The sequence below is a fragment of the Globicephala melas genome, chromosome 16 (genome assembly GCF_963455315.2).
Source record: "Globicephala melas chromosome 16, mGloMel1.2, whole genome shotgun sequence".
NCBI lineage: Eukaryota > Metazoa > Chordata > Mammalia > Artiodactyla > Delphinidae > Globicephala > Globicephala melas.
The window spans coordinates 15,134,274-15,161,521 of record NC_083329.1 but is presented as its reverse complement, the minus strand read 5'-3'; the positions used below and the strand labels follow the sequence as shown (position 1 = coordinate 15,161,521).

Genomic DNA, 27,248 nt, shown 5'->3' with positions numbered 1-27,248 from the left:
TAAAAACTTTGGGTGCTGAGTTTCTAATGGGCTCCCTTGAGCAGGAACATTGTACACATGTTATTCCTTGTTGGATTGTTGGAGGAAGGAACGTGCTCAAGTGTCCCCCCTTATAAGAGGGAGAGAGAATAAGGAACCTGAGCATGGATTTTCTCCAGTGTCTTTACCCTTAGGATACAGCTGTGTAACCTTAGGATGTCACGGTAGGTAAATCTTAGCCATGGATGAATCTTCCAGGGTGGGGTAGTCTTGGGGACTCCTGACAAGGTATATGGCTCTTTGTTCTGCCTGTATCGAATTTAACTCTGACATTAGCTCTCTTGAGAAGGCGAACCTTATAGTTCTTCAGAGGCAGTCACTCTGTCTTGGGGACATTAGTTGAATGTCTTATTGCATGTGGAGGAAAGTTGATAGAATTGATTGAGGGGAGAGGAGTGATTTATCCTTTTTTCTTCCATCCTTTTTTTTTTTTTTTGCATCTAGTAGAGGTTCTGAAGTCTTATCTTTATAGACTGCTAAAGTGTGTATCCACAGGACAGGGTATGTTCTTAGAAATTTTTTGTAACTGTATCCACAGTCACAGAAATACATATGTTGGGATTCTCCCTATCTCCCCCTTCCCCACATACTAGAAAAAAACTTTTTTGGAACAATCCTTACCTTTTTACATGCCCTGGTGTTTTATATTTTATTGTATTCCATTTTTTAAAAATGTTGATCATAATCCAGTAAATTGATTTCATGCTGCCCTAATGGATTGTGACTCATGCTTTAAAAAATACTGTGCTACATGATCCAGTCCATTTTATTAGAGCTAAAATTAGATACAAATAAAAACAAACCTGATCTAAGCTAGCCAAAGGAAATGAATGCTTACTTAGAAGAAAAGGATAAAATTGGTGAATAAAATTGTATTTTTCAAGAAAATTAGAAGCAGTTTATGATTTTGCATTTTCTGAAATTACAGATTTTATTTGATGCATGTTGACAAAAACATCTTTACCTGAGGTTAAAATAGAAAAAAAACACATGGAAATTCATTTTCCTGAATTAGAGAACTTGAATAGGCAAATTCTGATACCTTAATTACTGTTTCTTACCATAACTAATAATAATCATTATTGAGCACTTATTGTATGTGAGGTCCGTCCCATGGTTAGTGGCAAGGTCAGGAGCTGAACCTGGACCTGCTCAGTTTTAAAGTCTCTGTCCTAACCTGGGATGGCAAATACCTAGCACTCCTGCCTTTGTTCCCTGCTCTCCATGTCCATAGCAGAAATTACCAATCAATCACAGCACTCTTTGTCATTGGTTCTAGAAGTGGCTTCAGGATTCTTATCAGTTCAGCTCTTCTAGAGTTGAAGCCTATTTATTATAACCTTCTGTTTTCTAAGGCACAGCACCATAAATCCAAGAAGAAAGAGGATAAAATGTGCTGCTGTGATAGGCAGAATAATGGCCCCCTGAAGATGTCCGTGTCCTAATCTCCAGAACCTATGAGTATGTTAGGTTATGTGACGAGGGGGCATTAAAGTTGCATGTGGAATTAATGTTCATTAGTTGACTTTAAGAGATATCCTGAAATACCCTGGTGGATCCAGCGTAATCAGAAGGGTCTTTAAAAGTGGAAGAGGAGGCAGAAGAGTGTCAAAAAAGATGTGGCAGTGGAAGCAGAGTTTGTAGTGATGAGATTGCTGGCCTTGATGAGGAAGGGGGCCATGAACCAAGGAAGATGAACAACTTCTAGAAGCTGGAAAAGGCAAGAAAACTCCTCTAAGAAGGCTCCAGAGAAAGATTCTCCCCTAGGGCCTCCAGAAAAGAATGCAGTTGTGCTGACACCTTGATTTTTACCATAGTAAAACCCACCTCAGACTCCTGACCCCTAGAACTGTAGGATAATAAGTTTGTTTTGTTTTAAACCACTAGGTTGGTAATTTATTACAGCAGCAATAGGAAACTAATATACCCATCTATTATAAATTGCTTAAAATGGAAATTGAGTTTTTATACACCATTTTATTTGTTTTTTGTGTTTTTGTGGTACGCGGACCTCTCACTGTTGTGGCCTCTCCCGTTGCGGAGCACAGGCTCCGGACGCACAGGCTCAGCGGCCATGGCTCACGGGCCCAGCCGCTCCGCGGCATGTGGGATCTTCCCGGACTGGGGCACGAACCCGTGTCCCCTGCATTGGCAGGCGGACTCTCAACCACTGCGCCACTAGGGAAGCCCTATACACCATTTTAGAAGTTATTTTTTAACTTTAGAGGTTAGAAAATTACAGTGAAAAAATTTAGAAAATACAAAAAAAGTTGAAAATAAAACTTATACGTTTTCTACCTTGCAGCAATAATCACTGTTAACATTTTTGTTATATTTCTTCCTAGCTTTTTGGCTATGCAGAATTTTTAAGTTGAGCTGTTTTACTGTATGTATGTACATTGTATCCTTTTTTTACTTAACATCACAACATAGCATTTTTTTCATGTTAATTAAAAATATTTGTAAACATGATTTTTTCTTTTTTTAGACTTTATTGAGGAATAATTGACCAATATAATTGTGTATGTTTAAAGTGTTGAAATCATATCAAGTATCTTCTCCAACCACAATGATATGAAACTAGAAATCAATTACAGGAGGAAAACGATATTAAATAACACACTTCTGAATAATCAGTGGGTCAAGGAAGAAATCAAAAGGGAAGTCAAAAAATATCTTGAGACAAATGAAATGCAAATACAACATATTAAAATTTATGGGATGTGGCAAAAGCAGTTCTAAGAGGGAAATAAACATTATTTTTAATGGCAATATCATGTGATGTCATATTGATTTAACCATTTCCTTCTTTGAGGTCATTGGAGATTATTACCAGTTTTGTTAGTAGGACTGATTTTGTAAGGATCATCTTTATGAATAAAACTTCCTCTTTGTTTTGGATTATTAAGATAGATTCCTGGAAGTGGAAAGATACTGGTCTTTTCAAGTGATTGCAAGGGTCTTGGAGAGTTAGATAAATGGCAGTAGAAACTTCCAACTGCAAAATGCTTTGGAATTACATGTGTAATAGACTTGCCGGCCCTAAAGTGACTCTCATCATAAATAAGTTCAATGATTTGAGAGTAGAGTATTAAGACATTTGTATAGGTTTGGAGACAGTGGCTTTATTTTTTTATAGAGAAACATCTGAGCACAGAAAACTTGGGAGATCATAGAGTAGTAATTGCGAGACAGTACTTGGAAAATCCTGGTTTTCATTCATTCTTCTAATTCTTTACACTTTTTCAAACTGTTGCGTATTTGCTTATGCTTTTCCTCTCAGATAAACTGCTCATCTCTGTCTTCTTTAGTTGTAGAAATCCTACTAACCTTTCCTGATTTGGTTAAAATGCTGTCTCCTACATGTGAATCCTGCCCACTTGCTTTTTTATATTGCCAATGTAAAACTTCACGGTATTCTTTGTTTTTGTTAACTCACTGAGGGCTAAAACAAGGTCTTATTTATTTCTGTACCTATACAACAAAATTTTGAATGGTTGAATGGGAAAAAGCTGAATAAAAATTCTGTCCCATAAACTGTCCCTTGAATGAAAAGCTGCTGGTTGGCTAGGTCTCAACTCCAGTTAATTTTTCTATATACCACTTCTGTATTAGTCTTCCTAAAATTCTGCTTTCACTAATCACCTAACTTCAATGGACCTTGGTCTTCTTGGGTATAAAATGAGAGCGTTAAGCTGGGTAACTCTAAGATGCCTTGTTGTTTCATTCTGGATCACTGAACTAGCAGAGAAATCATCATCAGTCCAGCATTTATACCATGATAGAATCAAACACATCAGCCTGCTCTTAAGACGCCCTGCACTCTGGTTGAGAAACCCACTGTGCTCATCCTTGTATCTGAGAATTTGTCAGTTTGTTCCTTCTTTAGAACATGCTTCTCTCTTGTCCGCATCTTCGTATCCTGTACATCCTTTAATCCCTAACTCACACTAAATGTTTGAATGAAGCATTCTCTGGCCTCTGTAGCCATTTAGAGTGCTCCCTCCTTTGACCTCCTACAGCAGTTATTCTCTCTGTGTTCATTTTGACACAATCATATACCGTTGTATTGTTATTTAGAGTTATTCACTCGTTAATTCAGGCAACAGGTTTTTGAGCACTTGCAGTTTCCCTTATCTGTATTGTATTTTCCCCATGAGATTATAAGCTCTTTCAAAGTCAGGAAATGTGCTGTTCCATTAAAAGTGTTCTTCTTGGCATTGAGTGCATGGTAGCTCCTTGCAAAATATTGATTGGGGATTCTTGAATGGAATAAAATTGAATTGAATCTTTTATTATTGTACAAAGTTTTTGCCTCAGCAGCAGCTGCTGTTATTTGAAGGGTGCTATGCTCAACAGAGGATCCTGAAGGCAGACAGTTTCTATGTTGGTCCTTGAACCAATATGCCTGTCAGAGAAGCCGAGAGGGGTGGGGGTTTGGGATGGACTTGATGAAGGAGTTGGGATGTGAGCTGTGTTTCAAAGGATGGACTTTGAATACTTTACTAAGGAGTTGGTACTGTAGGCATTGGGACCCTATTGAGGATTGTTTGGGGGCTTTGTGCAGTATAGGTTTTCAGAAATGGTATGAATTGGGAGCGGAAGGGATAAGATGTAGAATAGCTAGGTTTACAGTATATAGGCTGCTTTAGGGTGGCGGCAGTGGGAAGAATGCCTAGATGAGTAAGGTGGCAGGGAGGATGAGAGGAAGGGGGTCTGCTGTTAGTCTGGTTTGAACTTTAACTCCACCATTTACTAGTTGTGAGATGCTGGGCAAAGTTCTTAGTCTCTCTATGCCTCAGTTTCCTCACCTATCAAATAGGGATAATTGTATTATCTTTCAGGGTTGTTATAAGGATTAAATGAGCTAATGAATGGAAAACGTCTAGAGTAGAATTTGATTCATAGTAAACTCAGTGAATCTGCTATAAATATTCACGATAATCCTTTTAGCTTGCCAATCGTTTCTCCTTGTTGCTTATAATTCTGAATTGTGGTGGTTATATTGTGTTCTTTTACAAAATTGTATCCATTAATGAGAAATACTTCAATTCTCACAAAAATTTGCGTGCTATTAGGTGAAGAAATGATTATGTCCTCTCATCCTCGGCTGGTGAAATGTGTTGTCATAAGGATAATGTTTGAAATTGAGGAGACGTGAGCTATTGTACTTTGTGTACAGCTACACGAACATACACTCTCCAGGCTCTCATTTTACCCTGTATTCTTTTTTGTGTTGGGTTGATTTGTGTTTCTATTTTCTTGATTGTACGCTACTGGGCACTAGTCATCTTTAAATGGTTCATTAGTTATGATGATGGCTTTTGCTCTGTCAAATATTTTATCATACCAAGATTAATTGTACGATGTATTTTCACTGATGCCCATATAAAATTCCAGTGAGTCCTTTGAGGTTTTTCCAGAACTTTTTGTTATCTAATTGTCTGGATTGAGGTTTCTGGTATGTTTCACACTTCGGAAAAGGAAAAAAAGTCTCCCACCTGCGCTTCAGAATTTCTTACTTGCAGGACAAGTTCAACCGATTGGAGTAATAGGAGCCCTCACATTATGCTAAATGAATGGTTTTCCAACTTTACATTACATATGCCAAGAAATTATGACCAATGTATGTCATAAAACATTTTTAAAACCTAGGTTTACAATAGAGTGTCATGATATTTCTTTCTTTGATTTGTAGTGGTTGGAATTGGAAGGGGAACAAAACTGTTGACCAGTATGTTGTCAGGGTCCAAGGTAAGAATACTGGAATGGTTCTGTTTTTCTTCAATGTTTTCTTAATGACCTATGTGTTGGATTTTATCAATTCAAAAATAAGCTGTATAAATTGCATGAATGTCAACACTGAGTATTAAACACAATGTCTATAATCATGATATCTGAGATTCAAAGTATTGAGACTATAAATTAGTGATTTAAAAACAAATTTGACTCATAGAAGCAAAACTTTTGTGATGCCCATAATTTAAACATATATGTATTTAGGTTCTTTTGGGTTTTTTTGTTTTGTATAATCGTATTTCTTAAGTGAAAGGGAACTTACAGATCATAAATTCTACCAGATTTTTTTTTTTTTTTTTTTGTGGTGCGCAGGCCTCTCACTGCCGTGGCCTCTCCCGTTGTGGAGCACAGGCTCCGGATGCGCAGGCTCAGCGGCCATGGCTCACGGGCCCAGCCACTCCGCGGCACGTGGGATCCTCCCGGACCGGGGCACGAACCCGTGTCCGCTGCATCGGCAGGCGGACTCTCAACCACTGTGCCACCAGGGAAGCCCGACCAGAAGATTTTTTTAAACCTTGGAATTTTTGTAGAAGCAATACCATTTTGTAAACCATGCAGTTTCCAACAAAAGATATGCTTTTTTCAATGGTTATGAAATGTTTACTAAATAAAAGAATTGGGCCTCTTTAAGATGATGTTACATCATTCCTTGACTAAATCCGAAAGCATCTTTCGAGGTATTTGCTAGGAGAGGGAGGAGGGGTTAGGAAGAGGCAGGAGAGGCTCTAAACCTGTTGAGTGAGAACCCTCATCGAAGTAGCAGGGGAGCCCTAAGACAAGTCTAGATGTCAGTGTTTGACCTCTCCGGGCCTCTCAGTTTTTCCTTAGGAAAAATGGTTTTGATTCTCTCAAGGGTCTCTTCTAGCATTAAAAGAGATAATAGTATCTGTATTCTAATTAGCAAATAGGTGCTGGTTATGATAGTTGGGGCCAGGGGCCAGTGAAAATGCCTGTGGAAGGAAGATTAATATGCCACTAGTTAGGGAAGAATTTCAGCAATTTCCTGGACTAAACTTTTTATTTGTTTTAAAACCCTTGCTCCAAGCAGGATATAAATAGTTTGGATAAAGTGGTTTTGTCTAAATTGTTTCTTTAAAAAAAAAAAAAAGTGGTCAAAGACCATTTAAAAAACTTCCCATTTCATTGCAGACTGATTGATGACTTTTATAAAATACAGTTAAACTGTTATGGCAATGTCAAATTGCTAAAGAAGTTTCTAAGCACCTTCATTTTCTGAACTTATCTCATGGTGGATACCGGCCCTTGGGCCATACTCTGAGTGCCAGGGGTCTAAGTAAGCTTTTCTTAAAATAAAAAGCCCTGGAGAGCCTGTTGCCTTTGACATCCCATTTTAGTTATTAACTGGCATTAAAAACCTGTGTCTTTCAGTTGGGAAGGATCTTAATACCTTAGATAAATGGAAAAATTTCCATGCAGCTTGCTCTGCAGTCTTCAAAATATTGGTGTTGAAAAATCACAGAGTATAAAAATTGTGTTAGAGTGGAGGAGTTTGACAGTTTTACAGTAAATTTGAACATTGTACTGACCCATGGAGTTTAGAATCTGTTTCTGTTACAGGATTTGCCAGTTGCTTGATATATGTTCCTTAATTCTAAAATATAAACAGTGGTTACCTTGATACAGGATTATGGATGATTTTATTTTCTTTTTCCACATTATTTGGTGTTCTCCAAAATCTTTACAATGAAAAGTCACTTTTATAATAATAGCAAAAAGATATATTTACATTAAGGAATGTGTTTGTTTTCTTTTTCCTCCCAAGATAAAATACGTGAAGTTCACTGGAATATTCATTATCCAGCCCTCCCCTCCAAAACCACAAGTACATGTAACACACTATATGTCGTTGAAAGGTTTTACATGTAAATTCCAGGCATATTTCCAGAAATATGATGACTGGAAATATAAATACATCATTGGCTCTGGCTTAAGTTTATTTATCACAAACCATTTTGGTATTCAGCTAGGAAAGCTGAATGTCGTACAGTGAAATCACCGATCCTCAGAAGACTGTAAAGTAAATAGAAAATCCCAGGTGCATCTTATTATAGAGACCTAGTTCTTGGGTGTTTCATGTTTCAAAAATAAGCGTTATTGGGCTTCCCTGGTGGCGCAGTGGTAGAGAGTTCGCCTGCTGATGCAGGGGACATGGGTTCGTGCCCCGCCCCGGGAAAATCCCACATGCCGCAGAGCGGCTGGGCCCGTGAGCCATGGCCGCTGGGCCTGCGCATCCGGAGCCTGTGCTCCGCAACGGGAGAGGCCCCAACAGTGAGAGGCCCGCGTACCACAAAGTAAGTAAAAAATAAGCGTTATTATCTTGTTAGCTATTTGTGTTTCTTATACTTTTAATTTTAGATTATGTACTTGTTGAAAAATTAAATCTTTTAAATTTTACCTTTAAGTATGTTGGACATTACACTTTTATCAGAAGTAGTTAAAAGCTGTTAATGAATTTTTTAAAAATTTATTTATTTTATTTATTTTTGGCTGTGTTGGGTCTTCGTTGCTGCGCTTGGGCTTTCTCTCGTTGCGGCGAGCGGGCGCTGCTCTTCGTTCCAGTGTGCGGGCTTCTCACTGCGGTGGCTTCTCTTGTTGCGGAGCACGGGCTCTAGGTGCGCGGGCTTCAGTAGTTACAGCACATGGGCTCAGTAGTTGTGGCTTACGAACTCTAGAGTGCAGGCTCAGTAGTTTTGGCACATGGGCTGAGTTGCTCTGCATGTGGGATCTTCCCGGACCAGGGATCGAACCCGTGCCCCCTGCATTGGCTGGTGGATTCCCAACCACTGTGCCACTAGGGAAGCCCTGTTAATGAATTTTTAAAAATAGATTTTGTTTTTAGCACTGGCTGTAATCTTGGAGATCTTATGCAGTGACTTACAAAAATTTTTTGAGGAAGACCCATAATAAGAATTTCATTTTACACATGACTCTATATATCCATTCATGTATAAGAACCAAAAATTTTATCAAACAACTTTAACCCTATGTACAGTGTAGTCTTGATATCTTTCTTTCATTTAAAAAATTGTCTGCAGCCTTCTAGTGGGGCACAGGCCTGCTGTTTGACCTCATATTTACTTTTTCCACTTTTACAGATGAATTTTTTTTTTTTTTTTTGCGGTACGTGGGCCTCTCACTGTTGTGGCCTCTCCCGTTGCGGAGCACAGGCTCCGGACACGCAGGCTCAGCGGCCATGGCTCACGGGCCCAGCCGTTCCGCGGCATGTGGGATCTTCCCGGACCGGGGCACGAACCTGTGTCCGCTGCATTGGCAGGCGGACTCTCAACCACTACGCCACCAGGGAAGCCCTACAGATGAATTTTTATTTGCATCACAGTGCTACTAGAAAAATTAGCCTTTTAGTATGTGTAGAGTGGGGTTACCTCAAGAGTAGAAATACTTAGTTCTAGGATGGCAGATACTCGCTGTTCATGTTATAGCCATATCGTAATACACCGTTGCCTCACCATCCAGTCCTAAGGAGAGACATTGTTGATTGAATGTGACCTAACACTCTTTTCTGCTGAACCAAGAAATATCCTCAGAATCCTATTCAATGTAATAAATACCAGTTCATACAACACTACCAATTAATGGGTGGAGTGCTGACCTTTACCTAAAATCTTTAGGCCATGAGATTAATTTGCCTCCATTTTGTGAAGACCACAGATTATTTAGACCACCCCACTCCTTTCATGCATTCCTTCCCAATCAGATTGGAGTAAGATTTAAGAAAAGAGCCCTTCCTTGTCTTCGTCATTAGCTTTCTCTTTGTCATATGGTAAGCCTTGCTCTGCCAATGATCAACTTTCTCTTGAGCCATTGTTTTCTCACTGCATTCTCTTTTGGGATTATGAGTGTAATGTGTGCATAAAGCATGTAGGTTTTCTGTACAGTGCCTGGTAAACAGAAGTTGCTCAATAGATACTGTTATTACTATTCTCAAGTGTTTCACTATCCCCAAATCTCTCTCTCCTGAGTTTCAGGCCTCTTGGGTCCCTCTGGCTACATGTTCCATAGACATTAATTTTATTCAAGCGATTTCTGTTGGAAATCTTGAATACAGTTAATTTCGTTGCTTTTATTTCTGTCTGTGATTTTTGGTGGCCTAGGCAAAAATATGACATTCATTAGAAAGAGAAAGCATGCCAGTTTTTTAATGAAGAGACTTTACCCTGGGCATTATAGTCAGAAAGAAATTTCTTACAGTAAGGAATATTGAGTGACAGATAGTGGATCTCAAAATAGTTTACAACAGGTGAAGAAGTGGATCTGCATGAAATATAACTTTGGTAAAAGGATTCTAAGGGGGTTAGGCTAATACATCCCTTTGACCTAACTTGATCTAATTATGGAATATAGATTACCTAGAAGAAGGCAATAGATGCATAGTCCCTTTACTCTCTTCCCTAAATTATACTTTCTTTGAACCAGTCATTCAGCAGAATCTGGATGGCAGATGTACTTTGAAGTAACAGACTTTGATGAGGTTTTGGAGTATTATCTTTATTAGCTTTCTATATTGCTGATTAAAAGTTGGTTACTTATATGTGCTTTTGAAACCAGTGAGCGATGGAAGGGTTGATGTTCTATTAGGAAATCATTGATGCCATATAAAGACTCTTACCTAGCAATTTACAGGTATATAAGGTATATATATATATATATATATATATATATATATATATATATATGCAGAGATAAACCATAATAGTACCTGTAGGCAAAGCCAACATTTCGTCAGAACGCTGCTTTGTATCCCCCTCCAACCCTTGAACAAGTGTTATCATTGGGATATACAAACTTTTCCCCTGGGATATTTCAGAGGGCAGTAATCTCCCCCAGGTATACAGTAGCATTTTTAGGTTAACCAGTCAATGTCAATTCTGAAGTGTGACTTGAATAATGTTCCTCTGAAACTTAGCAACTCTCGGAGATTAGAGCATCTCTAATCTACTTTCTCCAGAGGTAGTCTAATTTGTACCTTTTCTTTACACTCTATTAATATTCATACATTTCATAAGTACTATATTGAAAATTTTGAAGGACTTACATTTATGAACTGTATAGAGCTATTGCTTTTTAATGAAGATATTCAAAACCACATGTTTTCGGTGTGGTAGCGTAATAAGCTTATCATTAATAAACATAATTCTGCAAAGTTCTCCAGCTTAAATTACTCAGCGTAACTACATATTCTTTTCAGTGGGAATTATATTCCTTGCATTTTTCTCACTACTTCATGTGAACCTCCAAATAAAATTTGAATTTGATCAAAAGAGAGGAATACAAAGAATATGTAGTATAAGTGTGGCCTGAGATGGGAAGCAGAACAATCCTCAGTTAACTCAGTGATCTACTTCTTCATTTGTGAATAATGAGCAGTTCTGAGAAGTGACTTTTATCCTTTCAGAGAGCTTAAGAAGTAGCAATTTCTCTTTATTAAGAAACACATATGTACATTACTTATGCTATACTAGTTTTGCCTTATTTTCTACATATTTAGCTTTTGTTTAAATGCATAAACAAGTTACTAAGATTACTCTTGGTATTTCATGTAAGAAGTAATAAATTGATTAATTAAAAATTAATTTTACTTTTAAGTATGGTAAAATCATTGAATCTTGAGATGACTAGGTAGGGGATTATTGTACCATTCTCTCTACTCATAGGTGTATTTGAAAATTTTCCTTCAAAATCAAAACTGCCCAGTAGAAAACTGGTTTAAAAATTTTTTTTTTACAGTAACAGTATATTTATAAGCCATGATTATCAATAAAATCAGGCTTTTCCTTGTCATGTTGGCTGGTGTGGGAAGTTTGTGAATGTTCCTCAATCTGTACAATACTTCCCACATATCAGAAACTAACAAAGCGGGGCTTCCCTGGTGGCACAGTGGTTAAAAACCCGCCTGCCAACGCAGGAGACACGGGTTCGAGCCCTGGTCCGGGAAGACCCCACATGTCGCGGAGCAACTAAGCCTGTGCACCACAACGGCTGATCTTGCGCTCTAGAGCCCGCGAGCCACAGCTACTGAGCCCGTGTGCCACAACTACTGAAGCCCGCCCGCCTAGAGCCCGTGCTCCCAACAAAAGAATCCACCACAATGAGAAGCCCACTCACTGCAACTAGAGAAAAAAGCACGTACGGAGACCCAATGCAGCCAAAAATAAATAGATAAATAAATAAATTTATAAAAAAACTAACAAAGCAATTGCAGTCTATTGATTTTTGCCTTTATTTTGTATCAGGTAGTATTAGTAAGGTTCTGTATAAACTTTAAGACATGCATAACAGTTCTTCTTTACCTTATGGCCTATTTCTCTCCCTTGTTTCTCTTCCTCTAGAGGTATATTGCCACTGGTGAACTGGGGAAAGCTACTGACACGCTAGATTCTACAGGGAAAGTAACAGAAGAAAAACCTTACGGTATGAAGTTCATCTTAGGTAGTACTTGTTTTTAATATTTAGAGAAAGTTTCTCTGAATTCAGAATTTAAAATAAATCTCATATTCCCAGTGATTTTAATTGTCAGTACATTTCTTTGGGTTAAGAAGGTTGGAAAAACATATTTGCTTATTTGGTATGTCTGTTAATAAAGATTTATAATAATTACCTCTTTTCCTATAATCAGTTTTTCTTTAATGTGCAGAATTCTTCCAACTAACTCCCTTGCCAAAAACCATTTATAACTGGGATTTAGGACATTTTTCCTAATGAATGTGAAACAAAGCAGAGAAACTCTCTTGCTAGATTTTACCTGCATCTTGCCATTGTTGTTGTTTTGGTTTTGTTTTTTATAATTATCTCTTAGCTGTTGAGATAAATGTACTAGGTTTAGTACTTTTAAATTGATCATATTTCTATGCTTTTGGAGTATGTAAAAAGATAAGACAAAAGGAAAGCTGTTTCTCTAGCAGTAAAGCAGAACTCATTGGGGCCCACCTTAATTTTTCTACCATTCCTTCCTGCGCTACTTTAAGAAAGGATAGATAAATGGTTTCCTAGCAATTCTCATAGTGCTTATGCTATTTATAATGCAGCAGTTGTGGTTTTTGTACAGTCAGTTCACCCACATTATTGTGTCATCAATTGTGAATTATTTGTAAGCTTCCTGGGTTTCTTTTCTGCCTGGGCTTAATGTTATCTTTTTTTAATGTACCTATAGGCAGTCTAGCATCTGCTTCCCTATGTTTTTGTGTTGAGTGGTCTTAATATATATTACATATTACCCTAGTAGTGAGACCAACCTTCTTGTTCATAATAGCTTCACTTGTCCTGTTAACATTTGTATGTGGCTTAGTATCTTGCATGATCAATCAAGCACCAAAATGAAAAGAAAAATCACTGATTTATTTCGAATCTTTTAAAAAAGATGTTGAATTAGCCTTGAAATTATTATTATTATGGAATAATAGCAGATGCTCACTTAATGGAAACCCAACTGCAATCTTCAGCCAGAGTGCTTTTAAGATTCAGGCGGCCTAGGAGAATGTCAGCGATTTCCAGAGTATCCTACAGTATATGTCAGTACACATATAATTAGAAGAATGGTGAGGAAGTGAAATTGGTGAGACTTGGTTGGATGAGGTAATGACAGAGAGGAGGTTGTTAACCACGACCTAGTTTTCTGGGTTGTAAAACTGGTTACATGATGGTGCAGTTTGTTGAGTAGGTGGTATTAAAAGAGGACCAGGGTGATGAAACTACTTAAACATACTCTTCCTTCCTGCCCTTAAGCATTTTGGAATTTTTACAAACTCTACTTTGTATTGTATCATTTATAACCTTATTTACTTACCTTAAAGAAAGCATATTAGTTTGTTAAAATCGTCTCATTATAATCTTGAAAAGCAACTTTCTTTAGGCCCTGAAAGGAAGAGCTCCCTATAGTTTATTGAATAGTATTTGTAGGCCCAGAAAATGAGAGCTCAGAGAATTTTGCTGATTGACATGATTTTTCTGTATGATTTCTGTAAATCAGTAAATGTTTGTCATCTGTTTAAGCTGTACAGCAGGGTACCAGGGGGAAGATAAATACAAGACCTACCCTGTTTCCTTAAGGAACTTGTGTCATATAGAGAACTAGGACCTATGTTCTCAACCCTCTGTGAACTAATACTAAGACCTGTAACTTATATTTTCTAATGGCTTCTTTATTATCCTGAAATAAAAGTCAGAGGTATTCTCCACTACCTACATGTTAAAAAAAAAATCAATGTTAATACAGTAAGTGGACTATAAAGAAGAAATAAAGGTAATTTATAGTAAAATAGACATATCATTATGTAAATACACAGATATTACTACATGGAAAGTCTTCATGAAGTAGTCATATATATATTATATATAACAGATACTTATACATAAATCACTGTGAATGCCACAAGTCAAATGCGGACTGACAGGAATGTGGTATTGATGACTCAGTACTGGAAAGTTCAGTATATGTAAGACTGTACAAAAAATTCTGCGTTTAAATGGGAAATGGAGTTATGTTCTAGCCTAAGGTAATTATAAACAGACTTTCACCCACATGAACATCTGGCAGACCTCCAGAAGTCATGAAGGGCATAGGACAGTTCTTCACTGTGCTGTACCACTGCACATTGCAGGAAATCCAGCATCCCTGGTCCTTGCCTATTAAGTGCTGCTGATGTCGCCACCCTACCCAATCATTATAACAATCAAAAGTACGGTTCTTAATTAACCTGTTGAGAACAACTGACATCTGGTTAAAGTAAGGCAGTATGCAGTAAATGGCAAGTGAATGATCTTAGGTCATTTTATCCTATCTAGACAAATAATATTTTTAGCCATAGAAAATGAGTGTGTAGCTCAGTAGACGCAACGTTCAAACCATATTAATAGGACCCTTTCTTTTATTCTCTATCCTGACACCTTCTGTTATTTCTAAACAGTGTTTTTCACCATTTATTAAAAATCAATCTTTGTGCTAATACCAAACTATCTTAATTGCTATAGTTTTAGAATGAGTCTTGTTATCTGAAAGAGCAAGTTTTCCTACCTTTTCTATTTATTTATTTATTTTTGGCTGCGTTGGGTCTTCGTTGCTGCATGCAGGCTTCCTCTAGTTCGGTGAGCGGGGGCTGCTCTTGTTGCGGTGCGCGGGCTCCTCATTGCAGTGGCTTCTCTTATTGTGGATCACGGGCTCTAGGTGCTTGGGCTTCAGTAGTTGTGGGACACGGGCTCAGTAGCTGTGGCTCACGGGCTCTAGAGTGCAGGCTCAATAGTTGTGGCACGTGGGCTTAGTTGCTCTGCAGCATGTGGTATCTTCCCAGTCCAGGGCTTGAACCCGTGTCCCCTGCATTGGCAGGTGGATTCTTAACCACTGCGCCCCAGGGAGGCCCTGCTACCTTACTTTTATAGATTTTCTTTTATAGGTTTTTTTATAGCTTTCTTATCAAACTAAGGAAGTTGTTTTCTATTCCTAATTTGCCATTTGTTTGTTTTTTTAATCATGAGCAGCCATTGAATTTTATCAAAATTCTTTTGTATCTGTTGATTTTCCTCCTTAGTCAAATATTAAACTAACTTTACATTTCCAGAATAATCCCAACCTGATCATAATATGCTATCCTTTACATAAATTGTTGGATTTAGTTTGCTAATATTTAGTTTAGAATTTTTGCATTTTTGTCTATGAGTGAGATTACCCTGTATTTTTCCTTTCTCTTAATGTCCTTGACTGGTTTTGATATCAAGGTTATACCAACCTCATAAAATGGGATGGGGAGTATTCTCTCTCTCTTTTTTTTATTCTCTGGAAGAATTTATGTGAGATTGGCATTATTTCTTTTTCTACTGTTTGGTAGAATTTACTGGTAGACATCTGATTCTGGAGTTTTCTTTATTAGGAAGGCTTTTAATCATGGATTAGATTCCTTTACTAGCTATCAAACTTAATATTTTTTATTTCTTGTGTCATTCTAGATAATTTTTCCCCTAGGAATTTGTCCATTGCATCTCAAATTTCCAAGTTATTGGTATAAAGTTGTTCATTGTATTCCTTTAAGATTTTTCTTTTTCTTTTTATTTATTTATTTATTTTTTATTATTTTTCTTTTTATTTTGAAATAATATCAAACTTAGAGAAAAGTTGCAAAAATAAAGCCATATTTTTATAGATTTCAATGTACAGATCTTTCACTTCTTTTGTATATGAAATCTCTAAGTACTTCGTTTTTTTAACGCTGTTATAAATTGGATTTTTAAAATATCAATTTCTGATAGTTCATTGCTAGATATACATAGATGGAGATGACTTTTGTGTATTAATCTTATGCCTTTCAGCCTTGCTAAACTCACTTATTAATTCTAGTCGCTTTTGTATAGATTCCTTGTTAGGATGGGTCTAAAGTAGACTTTTTTTTCAGGTCTGCATTAGCCCTACTCCAAAGGCATGGCTTTTCTTGGGTGTCTATCGAGTGCTGGGGTATTCAGCAAAGTTTCTTCATTCTGAGGGGTTGGAATTTGGACATCTTCCAGCCTTGTAAGAGGTTTGGTAGTAGCTCTTTTTTTAACTTTGTTAAGACTCACTATATATATGCACAGCTTGGAATTTAGCCAGTTTCAAGCGGACCCCTATAGACATCACTTTCTCTGTGTAATGCTCTCAAATTCCAGCTGCTGCCGCTTCCCCAAATTCTGATCTTTGCTCAGAGCTTTGTTTGTTATTCCCCTCCCTGCAGTACAGTTCAGAAAGCACCCCCAAGCAAAAGCAAGTGATTGTGGGCCTTACCTTGTTTTTTTCCTCTTCTCTCAGGGATGATAGTCCTTGCTATGTGTTGTCTAATGTTTGAAAACAATTGTTTGCTGTATTTTTTCCAGTTTAACAGCTGCTTTTGGTGACAAGGCTTGTCCAGTAACCATTTAACTCTATCCTGGGTGAATTTTTTTTTTTAAGTCTTTACTGAATTTGTTTACAGTATCGCTTTTGTTGTTTATGTTCTGGTTTTTTGGTCATGAGGCATGTGGGATCTCAGTTCCCCGACCAGGGATCGAACCCACACCCCCTGCATTGGGAGGCAAAGTCTCAACCACTGGACTGCCAGGGGAGTCCCTGAATATCGTTTTTAAATCCGTCATCCTGCTTTTAACTCCATAGTTCAGTTAAGTACCAGCTTTCATGTTGGAAGTTCACTGGAAGAGCCAATAAATTTTAAGCAAATAATAACATGTAACATGGTCTTGTATATATTAATTTTATGGGAGTGACTTTTAAAAAAATTAATTTCAAATGAATACTATCACATTGATGATTTATTAATTTGCTAAATAAAGAATAATTACTCAAGTTCTATGGTACTTCTGTCGTACCTATCATCTTCTACCAAAGGTCCTTCTTTTGGCCAGTTATTGGATATACTTGCTTTAGAGATTTTATTCTTGATTTCTTTTTAAATCCTTTGGAGGTAGAGTCTTTATTCTTACAGGGACAATTATTATTATTTGGATCAGACTAGTATCATGTTTCAGATATAGCCAGCATGCTTCACTACATATTAAAAATATCTAAAATATTATATTTGCTTTTATTGTAAAATAACTTGCTGCACAGGCTTTCTGTCTGGTGATTTGAACATCAAATGAATGATTCCTTGGTGACTTTTAAATGCTCTTTTAACCTTGAGATTCTGTTATTCATCAGCAAATTAAATTCAGCAAGAATGTCTTTAGTACCATCTTAATTGTGTGCATTATATAAGAGGAAAAGCTATCTTTGCCTTTAAGGAGATAAGAATTCCATTGGTGAGGTAATACCTACATATATATAGTAGGTAACAGTTAAAAATTGTGAATGATTAATTTCAGAATGAACAGCAAAACCATAAATGCCTAGGATGCATGGCAGAAGTAGAATGAGAAAGAGTACATCTTGTCACCTTGAGGGAGGGAATATCAGTAAAAGAGAGCCACTGAAGCAGGACAAAGGAGCACACGTTGGCAGGAATGTCAGTAAAGAGACCAATTTGGCGGAAGTAGAAAGCTGTTTGGTCTTATTTTTAAAATGTGTGGCAGACTAGATTGTGAACTATAGCAATTTTATCAACAGTGGCATTTCTTTCATCAGTTGCCAGCATGGTGGTAATGTTGGCTGTCCAGATTTGGAAGTTTTGCATAACTAAGGTGCCACCAGTAATTATGTTTTAATGTTTCAGTAGAGTAAAAAATTTTCATGGAAAAATCCATTCATATCATGAGATACATCTGTTTGAAAAGCAGTTTGAACAGAATAGGCTTTTCAGATCTGCCTTTTTGGAGCTAGGTGTTAGAGAAATTCTTTTGAGTTCCGTAGCTCTCCTCTGAGTCTAGTAGATTCTGGTCTTTTGTTCATGTTTAGCGTGTAAGGATCAAGGTCACACTGAAGTTAAGACTCTCTTGCTGCATTGTTGTTGAAATCTGGACATGTTCCATGCTGTCTTTTAATTTTTATTCTGGTGTTCGAACAGTAATTCAAAGCACATTAGTTAGTTTTTGTTTAATATTGTTCAAATAAAATCAAATCCTTTGACATGTATACACCAGAATAAAAAAGTTTAAATAAATTTCCTACAAAGTGAAAAAGAAGACTGTAATTTCTTTCCATTGCTATGACCTAAACAAGTTATAGAATATTTCTGTAACTTAGTTTATTAGTGAATATGAAATACGGATAGTCATCTATCTATATGTGAAAATCCCAAATATTGAATTTCAGTGTGTTATAGTTTTCAGTTGTTAAAATTATAGAACAGTGCTTTAATATTGCATCATTTTGTTTGAAAGAGTATCAGATACAAGCTGAAAAGCTTTATCTGACTAAGACAGATAACATCTTTGCTATGTATATTCTCTTTTTGCACTGGCTTATTTTGGAGGCAAAAATCAGACTCCTGACTGCAATTCCAAGAGCAGTGAAGGAGACATAAATACAACTTTACTTAGGGACAAAGTTAATGTGAGTGTGGAAAATGTATACCATACCATACAACAGTTTTGAAATCTATCAGGTAAAATTTTAAATGTTGTTAGTACTTGATAATCTTCAATAATTTATTCAGTTATTTATAATATTTGATGCCTGGAAAACCTTAGAAATGAACTTTACAGGTATTTTTCTACTTACTTTCTGATCACTGCAGGACCATTCTGATAGCTTTATGCAACATTTTTCTCAGGTCTTCTGAAGGCCATAGTAAGTATGTAGTAAATGCATATAAGATGATTGGATCATTTTTAATGGAGAAAAAAATGAAGCAAAGGAAATTAAATTTAGTCTTAATATTGGACGATATAAGACTTTCCCCCTTTTATCTCATTAGCATGTATTTTATCCATCTCAACAAGGTAGAATTTGACCTGCAAAACGTACATTGTAATAAATGCTTTGTTGGAAACTTTTTTTTAATTTTCAGAGTTGTCAGTGCTGTAAAAATAGCACATGTACTTCTGTGGTTGTTTTAGTGTCACTTTTTTGGTTCATTTTTGGCAGATAAAATAACACAGGAAGATATTGAAGGCATTCTACAGAAATTTACTGGGAATATAATGCAAGTACCTCCTCTGTAAGTTCAATTAATGAATTTGAATAAATGTTTAATTTTATTTTCCAGTGGCTAACATCACTTTAATGAAAAAAGAAAAGAGGAGGGGCTTCCTTTTACTATATGGTGAGGCAGGTTTGATCAAGTAAGGTGAACCTGATTCAGACAGGATGCAGAGCTTCTGACACTCTCTAAGAGGTAGTGGGATGTAGTCTCCTCTGTCTCTGGATATTGCCACAGCCTGACATCTGTGCTCTTCCAGGATTTATTGGTTCTTCTGATTCCATCTGTAGATATCAGGGCAGTTCTGGAGAACAGAGATGTCACTTTTCCCAGAATTGCTGTGAAGGGACCAGTCCAGTCTGGTACAGGCATCAGAGCTGTGATTCAGAGTCCAGTTGGCACTTCCTGTCAGGTGGTGGGCCCATTCCTTTTGGACCCAGAATCTTATACTTCACAATTCTCGGCAATAAATGAAACAGATGAGAATTATAACTTATTAAAAGTATAATGATATTGATTTACCATTTCGCCATATTTTTGTGTCTGTTACCATTTCAAGCAAATTGCTTCTTTTTTTTTTAATGGCTTATAGGATGTGTCAGGATATGTTACTAACAGTTCTTTTAGAATTTAGAATATATTTTGTGTTTTAAAAACATCTTAAGTTTTTTCAAGAACACTGAAATACCTATGGAGAAATGTTTCTTCATAATTTTGGCTCAAATGTGAAGACTTAAAAATTGTAGCAGGATCTGAATAAACATTATTTTGGATCATTATTGTTAAGATAGAGTAAACATTTATAAGAATCGTTTTAGAATTTTCTTCTCTGTGATTGTTCCAAGGATTTTGTGGTCTAGTAAAATTTAATCACACAAAGATAAGATGTTATTTGTTTATTTGCTCTTTGTAAACATTCTGGTAACATATTTGAAAATGAATATTATTATAATGGAAATATATTGTTTCAAGGAAATATAGCTGAGATCATTGCGACTGGAGACCCTTAACCCAGAATGAGGACTAGTGAAGACATGAATAGACCATCTCCAGGAAGATGGTTAAAGAGAAATATTGACAACATTGCTCACTGAGTGCCAGAATGAGCTGTATTAGCCTCAAAGATATTTAGGAACTCTATATGTGACACCATTGTGAAGTAGATTAGAAGAAAAAATTAGTTCATTCTTAGAAGGATTTTCAGTTTAAAGAGCTGCTAATCATCCTTTCTTTCCATGCTGTAATCTGGAATTATTCTCTCTTTCTTTCTCAATCTCTCTCTATTCTTCCTCCCTCCTTCTCTTCCTGTCTCCCTCTTGTACCTTGCAAGCTATTCTGCATTAAAGAAAGATGGACAGAGACTTTCAACTTTGATGAAGAGAGGTGAAGTAGTAGAAGCAAAACCTGCCAGGCCAGTTACCGTGTACAGTCTTTCCCTTCAAAAATTCCAGCCACCATTTTTCACATTAGGTAAGATGGAGAAATTAGAGAACATTTGTATTTACATGTGCCTTTATTTTATATTTGGCTACTTTTGTGTAATGTTAATGGATCCCTAGGATATTGGAGATTTTTTAAAATTTGAGTTTAAAGAAGGTTAGAATTTGTTAATACCTTTTTGACAGCACAAATAATGAGAATACCTATAGCTATATGGAGGTTCAGAAATGTCCTAAATAGTGTGAGTTTTTCATATATTATATTATCTTACTATAAAGTTGGAAGTAACATACTTTGGATCTCTATGGGGAAGAATAGGTAAGGAGTACCTGTTTTCAAAATTTTGTATTTTATTATCTTATGGATACTTGTTCCCCATTTTGGCTAGTACCTGATAGTTTACACTCAGTTTTTTATTGACATTAATTTGTCCTTTTAAAACGATGCATTTTCAGTTTTTGGACAAGAAATTCTAAGAGTGGAGTGACACCCCCCCTTCTTTGTCACCAATAAATCACTGCTAAAGATCATGAAAATATAGGAGTAATGGGTAAGGCAGAAGTGTATTCCTAGACGTGTGGTAAATTTTAACTCAAGTTATCGATTTGAATTTATCTATAATCCATATTTGAAATAAATTTAAAACCGAAAAAGTTTTTTTCTATTGTTTGGAAATTTTATGATCTCCTAGCTAAAGCCCTGAACGTATAAGAGCTGTGGAGAATCACAAGCTGTAGCTGTTATTAATCCTCAGGCTCCCTGAGATGGACCCTGCTCCCAGTTTCATGGTGCATACTGAATGGGATTCCTTGTAGACATAATTTCCCAAAACCTTTTTTCCTGAACTTCATTGCTTTTTTTCCCATTGACATTATTATTTAGTGTGTATTAAGTTCCTGTAGATTGTGGGTTTTGTACAATTTTCTTAAAAAGTCACTCCTTAAGTTTCCTGATTCTAAAATATTAGGCGAACAATGAAACAAACATACTAAAAAATGTTTCACTCCATTCCATGAAAATGCGGCCTCTGTGTTGGCACAATAGATATTATCTATGAAACTAAAAAAAACCTCAAATTTTTCCAGTTGCATTTGTTCACTGGAATTTGTAGTAGTCCAAATTTGACTCTTTTCACCAAAGTCAAATATAGTGCAAGGATGTAGAAATTCCCTCAAATAGCTTTATTTGTATGCTAAGCTAGAAACAGAAAGTAGTCCGTTTGTGTGAAAATACGGTTCTTTTCAGGATGTCTTCTGGATGAATAAAAATAATCCAGAGCCCTGCTCTTAACCAATAAACTTGTATTATACTGCGTTAAGAAGATGTTTAGTTATGCATTCAGTTCTGGTACATTGTGTAATTTTAAGTTATTTCATGATTTTTTCAGGAATATTTCCAAGAGAACATTTAAATATGCGGAGTTCTCCATGTAGTATATCACCCCAAACATAATTCCTGTCACTGAAAAGGGTTTTTTTGTTTGTTGTGTTTTTTTGAGTGTACAAATCTGAAAATATTTTAAAAATCTGCAGCTCATGATAGCAAGGCTGAGATGTCTAAGCATTTAAAGCCTATTAAATGAAAAAGATGTACAAATCTGAAAATAGTTTTTTAAATCTGCAGCTCTTAATAGCAAAGCTGAGATTTCTAACTATTTAAAATCTATTAAATGAACAAGGCTGAAGTATTAAAGTGGTATGACTTGCCATGTAATTTAAAATGTGTTCAAGAGTTTCTGCTGTTTGCTTTCTCCACACTCTGACTTTGCAGTCTCACAAACACATATGCTACTGGATGAATAATTTATATTTTAGCGCATAAATGTTTTATCACTCGATTGTTTGCATAGTGCATTTTTACATTTGTTTAGGGGCATCATTTCTATGTAAAGTGGATTTCATAGGCGGTTAGCAATTTACCATGTCACTGTTAACATTCCAGATGTTGAATGTGGAGGAGGTTTTTATATCAGAAGCTTGGTCAGTGACATTGGCAAAGGTAAGCATAAAGATGAATTTTGAATTATCATTTAGAGAATAATATTCCTTTTTGATGGGAAGAAGGAACTTTCCGTTTTCCATGTCTCTGAGTACTGGCCTTAGGAACTGGATTCTTGCTGCCCTTCCACCTTCGAAGTGTTATAGGTTTATGGAAGACAGTTATCAGCGTAAGCAGCTGCAGTGAAATGCTTGTAATGGGAGAGAGGAGAAAAAGAGGAATAGAAAATGAAGATGTGAATAATGAATCTCAGGACCAACATTTTTTTCAAGTATAAAATATTTTAACTCAAAGTAAGGATAAGAAGAAAAGATTAAGCCTTCTAAAAGTTATTTTTATCGCTACAAGTCAAATTTTTTTTGAAAACTGGAAGCCATAGTCTTAGAAACAGCCAGGAAGTTGCAGTTCTGGCCCTGCCATTTTCTGGCAGTCGTGACACTGGACAGGTCACATTACCTCATCCGCAAAGTGAGACGAATAGTAACCTCATGGGGTTGTTTCATGGGTTAAATAAGAAGAGTGTGCAACTTCCTTGTAGACTTTAAAGCAGTTTATTAGGTCAGTTATTAAATGTTATTTTGCTCCTTAATCATTTCTTAATCTCAAGGCTCTTGGCTATTATAATGGATAATTACAGTTTTACGTTTGAGGTGGTTTTGAGAGGTCTGAATCGAGTTCTGTCATTTGCAAAATTATAGCCGATGAAATACTGAGTTACTGGATCATTTATGTTGCTTCAGTATTTGAATGAAATGCTGAATCATTTATCTTTTGTTTTCCTTTCACCTTTTGTTGCCATAGAACTGTCTTCCTGTGCCAATGTGCTAGAGCTGACCCGCACCAAACAGGGACCCTTTACACTGGAGGAGCACGCCCTTCCCGAAGACAAATGGACAATTGACGACATTGCACAGTCTCTTGAGCAGTGCTCATCCCTTCTCCCAGCAGAGACGGCACTTAAAAAATCAAAACCTGAGGAGTCTAATGAGCCAGTTTTGAGCTGTGAGTACATAACTCTAAATGAGATAAAGGGAGAAGATGATGTGATTAAGACATTTTAAGTTTGGCTTGGGGTTGTCTTCATTTCCTGGTTGACATTTGCATCCTGTGTGCAGAATGACAAGCTGTGTGTGTGCCAAGACAAACGATTCTTTTTTTTTTTGCATGAGGAAAAATGTCCATCATTTATGGTTTCTACGGTGCACAATTTATCTGCTATACGTTATAAATAGCCCTGCAGTTGTTCAGTTCTTGCTGTACTATAGAATGTTCTTCTAGGATGTTATTATGTTGTTAGATTGGATTCAGGAAAATCAACTTTCTGATTTTGATCTCTCATCAAAGTCTTTTCCTGTGAAAAAGTTGACCACATTTTCTAATCAGAGGAAAAAAAAATATGAGCTAAATGTTTCTTTGGTGTGACAAAGTGAATGTATATTAGTTTCTTTGACTTTATTTTGGCTTCCTCGTGACTCTGGTTATTGAAATTCCTTAACTATGTTTGAAAAAGCCATTATTTAACTCATGTTTTGGAGAGTTTATGATTATTAAGAACATTTCTTTGATAAGGCTGCACTTATCTTGGTAATAGCTGTGTTTGTTTAGATCTTGGAAGCTAATAAACTTCTATCATAAATATTTGTAGAAGAACCAAATTATTGCTGCTACCACTAATGGAATGTAAATAGAAGACTAAATGTTTAATTAAATTCACCTCTACTCTCCCATTAGCACAGAACAGCTCCTATGGCTTATGTTTTGGCAGCTATGAGATAGTTTCCTGGTAATTTAATCAGTACAGTCGACCACCCTGTACCAGTTTACTAAATAACCTAATTAAAAAAAATTAAGCTAAAGAATGCCTTCAATGAAAAACTTCTTTTCTTTATTCTTTAGTACTTGTTCATACATCTTTATAGGGTATTAATTCCCATGATACTTTGCTTTCAATTTGCTCTTTCAAGTGATGTTTATAGATGCTGAGATTGCTGCCCTGCATTTCCAGTTAATCCCTTCTGCTCTAAATGTTTAAAAACAGTTATTCTCAAACGTTTTCATTCAGGTAGCCTACTGAAAGTTCCCTGTCCCTCTCTGCCATAGTTTTGAAAACAGTCACATTCTGAAATAGTAAATTTCATATGTAATGAGTACGTCATATTTTTGTTATAGGAAAGCAATATATAATGCAGCATCTGTAGAAATTTTCAAATCCCCCTGCGTTTATCCAAATAAATAGTTTCAAAAGGAAGACTTGTTAAATTTTTCATCATATAAGAGTTTTTACATTTTTATGGATTGTCTTTCTTTTAAAGGCGGTTGCTTTGCAACCTCTAACTTATAAATTTTAAATATGTAAACAAACGTGATCTTATTTGTGGTTAACCTAATATAAACTCAATATAAAAAGTTATATGCTTCAATAGAACACTTTCAGCGTATTGGCAACATTTTTCAAGTGGAAATGGAAATATTAAAACATTCTTAGTATGACACAGAAAATTATAAGGAAGATTTAATTATCATAATGCCTTAAATAAAACACCAAACACACAAAGTTGTAAATTGAAGCTTTTACAGTTTTACATATTCATATCTAGTGCCCTGCAGTTTGTGTAACCAAAGGTGGCAGTGGCTGCCTCTTTCTGTTGGAGTGGTACAGGTTACAGTATGTCTTCATACACTGCCAGCTAAGGTCCAAATAGAGGAATATAAAACAACTAGGGCCTCTCTGCTCTATTTCTCAACTTAAAATTTAAAATGTATAATTTACTAACGGAGAAGAGTGTAAATTTTTTGAAAAGACAAGTGACTTTTTAAAATGGTAACCAATCTTTTTCTTTTATCGAAAACATTGAAGAAAATGTTGCCAAATGGAAAAATTACCAAATCCTCACCATCCTGATACAGTGACTTCAGAACTTTAATTTCGTATTATTCTTTTTTTTTTTTTTGTTCGTATTATTCTTTTCCCTTCTTTTGTTCACATAATTACAGTCTGAAGACACCTATACTTTTTATTGACTATTTTTTAAATTTCATATTCTTTTACTATTTGTATTTAGTTTTGATAATGATTATCTTAATCATATTACTTCAGTTTGTTTAAACCATTTCTCTATTGCTGAATACTTAGGTTATTTTCAATTTTATTAGGGTAAGTTCCTGGGAGTGGGATTATTAGATGGAATAATATGAACAATTTAATTTTCCTTAATGAGTTTGCCTTATTGCTTTCCCAAAGAGTTGTAACATTTTACAGTGTCATCATTTGAGTATGTCAGTTCACTAAAAGTCGACAGCTTTGGGTGGGGGATTTATATGTCGTTGCTCATTTAGTAACTTATACGGGTTCAGAGTTGCTCTGATTTGCCTTTGTGTGACTTTTTCACATACTTTGTTCACTTATGTAAATAAATGTCTTAATGGTTTCTTTATACATTTGTGTGAGTTATTTGTGCAGTAAATACTTGTAGAAGCATTTTCATGGCCTGTTCTTTCTTATTTTAGTTTCATTTTCCATTTTTACTAACCACATTTGCTAATATTAAGAATTCTTCCCCTTTTAGAGTCACCAGATTTATGAGTATGAATAGTTAATATTTATTGAAAACTAAAGATATTATTCTTAACTTTCATAAGCAGCTGTAACTGATCAAGATTCTCTAAAAAGTTTAAGACTCATCCATAAACAAATTAGTTTTCTTTTGAGTCTAGTATTTGAATACCAACTGCTTTGTTTTTTCATTTTAATCAAAATATTAAAGAAATATCTGTGCCTTATATATTTCTAGGCCTAATTCTTTATGTAATAATAAAGTTGTTTTACTTGTAAGAAAACGTGTTAGAAATTTCTGGAAATGTTTCAACCTGGAACATACAAATGACTTCATTTTGACACTTAGTTTTTTATATTTCTGGAAAATGTTGTCTTAAAAGTCATCAAAAGTGGTCATAGAATTATTTTATTTACAGTTTTAAGATCCATGAGCATTAAAATAATATAATTTTTTTCTTTGATAATTCAAAATTATAAAATTTGAATAAGGGTTAAACTCACATTTTCCTATACTGACTAGGTCTTTTCTTCTTAAATACTTGAATTAATACAAGCTACTGATCCATCATCAGAAATGATTCATTGTACTACATAAGAAAAGAATGCTTCAGTACGTTAAAAGGTCTTCGGTACATTTTATGCCTCTCTGATCAGTTAGAAATTTGTATCAGACTTACAATGAACATTTAGAGGTTTAATTAGTTCTATTTCAAAAGAAGAAAGTAATTTACCTCATATCATGATGTATATAATAGAAAAATTATAATTCAAAAAGCACTCTAAAATATTGAAACATTTAAATAGAGGAATATGATAAATATAAGCTTTATGGCTTGAAATGATTG

The 27,248-nt window shown here is 35.7% G+C and overlaps 1 protein-coding gene across 1 annotated transcript in view; it reads left to right on the top strand.

The window, feature by feature from the left end:
* TRUB1 (TruB pseudouridine synthase family member 1) overlaps positions 1-26,310 on the top strand; it is a 30,431-nt gene extending 4,121 nt beyond the window's left edge. The window contains exons 3-8 of the mRNA XM_030839320.2: positions 5,738-5,793; positions 12,207-12,288; positions 19,355-19,427; positions 20,740-20,879; positions 22,791-22,847; positions 23,649-26,310. Of these exons, the coding sequence (XP_030695180.1) occupies positions 5,738-5,793; positions 12,207-12,288; positions 19,355-19,427; positions 20,740-20,879; positions 22,791-22,847; positions 23,649-23,908 (668 nt within the window). The 3' untranslated portion in view covers positions 23,909-26,310. The remainder of the gene's footprint in view (positions 1-5,737; positions 5,794-12,206; positions 12,289-19,354; positions 19,428-20,739; positions 20,880-22,790; positions 22,848-23,648) is intronic.
* Positions 26,311-27,248: the final 938 nt, after the last annotated feature.